The sequence below is a fragment of the Coffea arabica genome, chromosome 10e (genome assembly GCF_036785885.1).
Source record: "Coffea arabica cultivar ET-39 chromosome 10e, Coffea Arabica ET-39 HiFi, whole genome shotgun sequence".
Lineage (NCBI taxonomy): Eukaryota > Viridiplantae > Streptophyta > Magnoliopsida > Gentianales > Rubiaceae > Coffea > Coffea arabica.
The window spans coordinates 23176116-23181987 of record NC_092328.1 but is presented as its reverse complement, the minus strand read 5'-3'; the positions used below and the strand labels follow the sequence as shown (position 1 = coordinate 23181987).

The 5872-nt window shown below is 37.0% G+C and overlaps 1 protein-coding gene across 1 annotated transcript; it reads right to left on the bottom strand.

Annotated features, from left to right (window-relative positions):
• Positions 1–667: 667 nt before the first annotated feature.
• LOC113740594 (uncharacterized) lies at positions 668–5872 on the bottom strand. The gene is made up of 4 exons (XM_027268143.2): positions 5601–5872; positions 3925–4030; positions 1107–1255; positions 668–1024 (listed from the first exon to the last, which is right to left on the bottom strand). The coding sequence occupies exons 1-4, from the start codon at positions 5739–5741 to the stop codon at positions 929–931; spliced, it is 492 nt and encodes a 163-aa protein (XP_027123944.2). The 5' UTR covers positions 5742–5872; the 3' UTR covers positions 668–928.

Sequence of the window (5872 nt, the reverse complement as noted above, 5' to 3'; positions counted from 1 at the left end):
CAGAAATTAGCACACAAGGGGAAAGGGTTTTCAGATATCTATTTTGATATTATTGATAAAAGAACATTCTATTAATAATTTGGGTGGGACAAATTTTTACTGTGCAAACGCCATTCGAGGACGGTGATTGATATATTTTCATAATTTTTGTTTTTCTTTTTATTGTTGCTAAATAAAACGTTACCGTCTTGCATCCTTCTTCTTACCTTGCAATGTGACTGTTTTTTTGCCACTGATTCCCTCAAAAGTTCCCGGACGGTAGATGGCCGTCCACCGTTCAGGCCCCCTGTCCGTGTAATGGTACCCATTTTCAGTCTATCCTCTAATACTAAAAGTACAGCTGGCCAGCACAGCAGGCGCCTGGCAGTTGGTTTGATTACAAGTTCACAACAGTATTCTAATACATTAGTTACTATAAGTGACGCCGGAACAGGTTATTACAAAACCAAAGTTCAGTTTTCTCAATCAGCCCCTAATCTTTTCCCTTAAATTTGACTTATCAATTCTATCTTCTCTCTTTAGCTTCCCTCTTCTTTTTCATGATCCTGCATTTACGTTACAAAATTGTAGCTGGAGCCCTGCATAGCTCTTGCATGCTGAGAAGTTAACAATTGCAGCACAACTGAAAGTTACCACTGCAATATCCTGACAATGACATCATGGCGAATTTCATCTCAAGTACAGAGTATTAGAATAAAACCTTATGTTTAGGCAATCTAAAAGTTTATCAGGAGACAGAATCAGAGTAATATATTCTAATAACACCTACAGTAAAACTTGCGCTTATAGAAAAGCTAAATTGTTTTTGTGTCTCTCGTTTCCTATATCCATCATTGGATAATTAATCAAAACTGTAACAGATAGACCACCAAAAATTCTACAGCAAAAGTTCTCTGAAAAAGGGCGTTGAAGCAAAAGCAACAATTAATTAATCCTGCTTGTTTCGTGCTTCTCTTGCTCGGTGTCTGAGCTCAGCATTCTTCCATCTCACAATCAAGTAACATAGTGAGAAAAGGGTGTTTACCTACAAAAAGGGCAGGATCATGATGCAGTTCAGAAGTCAGGGAAGCAGCGTTACGAGGGGAGAGAGAGAGAGAGAGACTTACCAATACTACAATTGCAACAACCAGAAGAGGTCCAGACCAGAGTACTGAGAGAAAGAGTCCATGTGAGTCAAAATAATTCTGGGTTGCAAAGCTTTTCCAGTTGTTAGCTAAGATGCTATTCAGCCACTCAGCTAGATATACTCCTGCCACTAAATCAATGGTACTCTTTTTCAGTGTTACTTTCGTGCAGGTAATCCTAAAACAAAGTGTGAAATTTCAGATAAAATATGAAACGTGCACATTCACAGGCAAATTTTGACAGGCTGCTTCCATTGCTGGGCATTTCAGGAGGCATACACTAAAGATGGACTCTGCAACATCATTACTGGAAGTTTCCACACGTTACTTTCTTCTGTCCATAACTTTCAACAGACTCTCATACTAAAATTCTCTCTGTAACTTCCTCAGCAAATCAACAAAATCTATTAGTATCACTTGTTTAGCAAGTCAACATAGCTCATTCTTATTTGTCATGTGTCCTGCTCTAGTCCACCTAGACAGAACACTGATGAAAGGCTAACAAGTGATGTGAATGATGTCTGTATGCACAACAATCTAATTGAGACACGGCTAATATATCAGCAAGGCTAGGCCTGCTAAGACTGAGATCACTGCATCAGTTAGACAGACAGTTTAGATCAACAACCCAAAAAATAAAAGCTTTAAAGCATGTTAAGTTAAGCAAGTTTCAGCGACTTTATGTCCCGTTCCCCCAACCCAAAAAGCAAATGTTTCCTTCCGTTTCCTTTTCTATGAAAACACAAACCAGCTAAATGTCGTCATATGTTGTTCAAGTCTGTTATCTAGTGCCAACCTATCTTTGTTATTCTTATCCATCTACAGGCTCGTTTGAAAAACTTTATAAGTTATGCAACAAACCAAACTATTAAACAATCAGCTTTTGCTTTTTCCCCTCTCAAGCTTCCCTGCTAAACCATAAGATTTTCCATGAAGTTGACTTTCTACAAGTTCAGGTTCTTTGGCAGGATTTAACGCCAGTACTACTAATCTCGTTAAGTATTCCATCCAATAGGTAGGAAGTTGCAGTACATGAACGTTGCACGTACATATCACAGTAATCATAAACTTTGCCAATCGAACAAGGTTCCTGAAGATACAAGATTACGTTTAGGTATTTGGCTAAAGATGAGAAAGTGACCTTAAAATCAACTACCTCGGTTATCTCTTCCAGCTTTATGTCTGCCATGAACTATAATATTATCAATGCATAGCCCAAAGAAAATTTTCAATGCATATGAGCGAAATAAATTATATTAACATTTAATAATCTGGCCGCCTCAACTGGCTCAACCAGGAACCAACTCAATCAGATCTCGCTGTCCATTGACCATCCCACAACTGCATAATAATCATAGGAACCGCTCAACCTGGGTGACCTGGCCACTCTTCTGTCTTAACAATCGAACTGGAGGATTCCTCAGATACAGTCAAATCCTAATCAATTTTGAAACTTTGGCACAAGCAAGCTTAAACTCATGGTAAAACATCAAGCTTGAATAGGCTATTCCTCTTCGATGCTCATGAGAACACTTCTATTACAGGTACCTATTCACTTCTTTTCCACAAAAAATCCAATATCAGGAAAAAAAAAGGAAAGAAAACCTTAAAGCACCAAACTTTCTCAAGAAACAAAGTAATGTCTACACAACTGGCCGATCCTTTAACTGGGAGAAGCTCATTTAATTTTTTTTTTCATTTTTCTTTTTTAACTTTCAAGAAGCTCAAGTGAGAGAAGTTCAAAAGTCATTGAAGGAAGCAGTGTGAGAGCAAAAGTGGAACTTCGAAAACATCCAAGCACATACAAGAGTACATTGTAACAAACATAAACAGAATATGAATGAAAGGGACAACTTCATGTCCCTTGGCCTATTATATAGCTCCTTTGTGATATATTACTATGCAGCTTTTGTGTTAGATTAACAATCATGAAACAAAAAAGTGCTCATTTTGTTGGCTTTTACCATGCATGCATCTTTTTAGTTGCTTTTTCTTCTCCTGTGAGCGATTGCATACATAAAGCAGAGATTCCCAGAGGTGACTAAAAGCAGAAGTTACAATTTGAGAACTGTAGTCTTGCTTTCCCCTAACTTTTAGCATTAAGTATTTCAATCATCATACAGAATAGATAAATAATAAGTAAATGACAGCAAATTTTGTCACTCCATTTTTTCTATAATGGCAATCCACTCTATTTTTTTTTCCCTTTTCTTTTCTTAGACCCAAATGCCCCTCATTCAGTACTCCTCCTTCGTCCAATATATTTACTAGCCATGAGCTATTCCTTAACCAGAGAGTCAGAGACCTTCATTCCTCTCCATAGAAACGTACTTAATATGCCATATCTCTTCCATGACCGATCACAGGCCCTTTCGTCTATCTTCAACGATCTAACTTGATTTTCTCACCAATACATGTCCTTACCACACAACTCAGCCGATGAATTCTCACCTTGGGTTTGGAACATGTGGCAGCTCTTCTGAGTCACGATTTTTCACCATTCTTCACTGATTCACAATCAATTAACCTACGGCTCCAACCACTTGAAGGATATCATTTGCTTTAGTAGCATAAAGTGGGTTTGATCATTTTTTCTTGTAGGCTTCAGATTTGGCTGATGGGTAAGATAGATTAGATGGTGCTAAAATCCATCTGGTGAAGTTCTCTAACTAGATATTAGACATAAACACATGAAAGCATAGGTAATTCAGACTTGCAATCTGTTGAAACACGTCATTAAGGGAGATAAATGAACAGCTATCGTTAACTGTTGAACGAAGGTTGTCATCAGGAAACCTACATGCAAGAAGGAACAAGCACATCTGAAAATTAATATTCCTCCTTGAAATGATTGCCACTAGGAAGAGCACAGCATGGAAAGCAACTAGGCATATCAACCATGGCTCCTGCAGAGAGATACACACACACAAATGTCAATCAATAAGGATATCATACATACAGCAATGAAATTATCTTAGATCCAACACATGTCAAACAAGGTGAAATGAAACAAGAAATTAAAGGAAAGAATATGGGAGATGAATATGGACATTGATTGGTTAATAAAAATGAGCAGACACTCAAATCACTACCAATAACTAGACATTTTTTAAACCTGGTCAGCTAGCTTGAGTGGTGCAAACTAATATTTAAGGCCTACCAAAGCTCTTGTTGACTTTCTAGCTATAAGTAACAAAGGCAAAGATCCTTGACTCCTCTTTTTTCTTTCCCATGACTAACAATTTCATAACCTATAATTGGTGGAGCCAGACAAAATCCAAACAGGTGCACTTAAAGGAATGAATTTAACTCCAAAATAACATGAAGCCAAAAGACTGAAGCCTAGTTATCCCATTGCCCCTTGTGGACCAACTGATTATTAATAGACTAAAGCATGAAAAGTATTTTAATCATGCAGATGCAAATATATCTTACCATTACCTTATCAGTAAAACCGCCTTTAACATACTGACTCGACTTAGAAAACATTGAATTAGAGGTGTTGTCCTAACCAGATTGACAACTAACAATTTTATTTTCCAATTTAAATTTCAAGTTATGCCTGAGTCTTTTATTCTGATTACGAAGCCTTAACATCAGGTTGACTACATTGACTCAAGATCTTGATAAGAAGAAACCACTGCTACACTTTTAAATTTTTCATCATCAGAACAAAGATCGAAGAAGAGAAAGGAAGATCTCACACCTGGTGAAATGAAAAAAAAAAATGGAGAATTTAAATAATTCTATTTTGCACTATTTCACCAAATGAGAAACAACGAACAGTTAATTGTGCCTGAACTCAATGATGTAAACTGATTGAAGCAGAAGAAAAAAACATTTAAATGCCTAAAACTTACAGTCACCAGTGCGAAACCTAATATTTGGACTCAAACTCATTAAAGCGAGATCCAAGAGCACCAAATTGGTATCCATTCCCTTTTACTATTTCTCCTGGTTATTTTCACCTGTATTATTCCACACAAATTTCTCAAAGATACGTTGTTACACTGAATTAAAAAGCACTGATACCAATGCTCCAAATCAAAACATTTTCTTAAACCTAACAGCTGGAAAAACTCGAAGTCCTGATTTACTAGCCTGCCAACCGAGTCCAAAATATGGGCTATAATGAAACAGATTACAACCGAAAAAACACAGCAATGAATGAAAAGCTATATATCCCATCAATAAGTAACACAGTATTGAATAATGTGATGAGGGAAAATATTAAAAGCAAAGACAAATCAATTAGCCCCGAAGACATTGTGTACTACAATCTGAAACAATCAACCCTTTTTAAAATTCAATGAAGAAATTAAGAATGCCACCAAAAAAAAACACAGGGAAAAAAATGAAAAATCCTCCTCTCGAAACGTCATACCAGTCCAACACTTGAGGAAAAATAGGGCTAAACAAATACAAGGATTTGATGCCAAAAATTAAGAGAAAAATTGAAACAATGCAAGTTAGTACCCTCCAGTCAATGGCATGGAAGAATCCCATAAAGTTGTTATAGGCAGGAGTTAAACTGGAGCGCAATTCGGCGGTGAGTTTCTCAACCAGATCTGCCATTTGGTCCTTGTGGGCATTCAGTGCTGATGTTAGTTCTTCCATCTTCCGTTTATCTTTCTGGAGTCTCCGGTTGATCTTTCAACTCTTTCGTTCGTTGGAAGACAAGCAGAGCTTTATTGTAGTATTTTCTGAGTGAAATTCTGGAAGTCTCAATTTCGAAGCAAGTCTCTCTG

Bases quoted from the DNA above. Each gene is read 5' to 3' on its own strand.
- LOC113740594 (XM_027268143.2), bottom strand. From the start codon at position 5,741: ATGGAAGAACTAACATCAGCACTGAATGCCCACAAGGACCAAATGGCA. The intron at 4,031-5,600 runs GTACTAACTTGC...ATCTCTCTGCAG, and splicing joins TCCATGCCATTGACTGGAGG to GAGCCATGGTTGATATGCCT. The intron at 1,025-1,106 runs GTAAGTCTCTCT...CCCTTTTTGTAG, and splicing joins TTGTTGCAATTGTAGTATTG to GTAAACACCCTTTTCTCACT.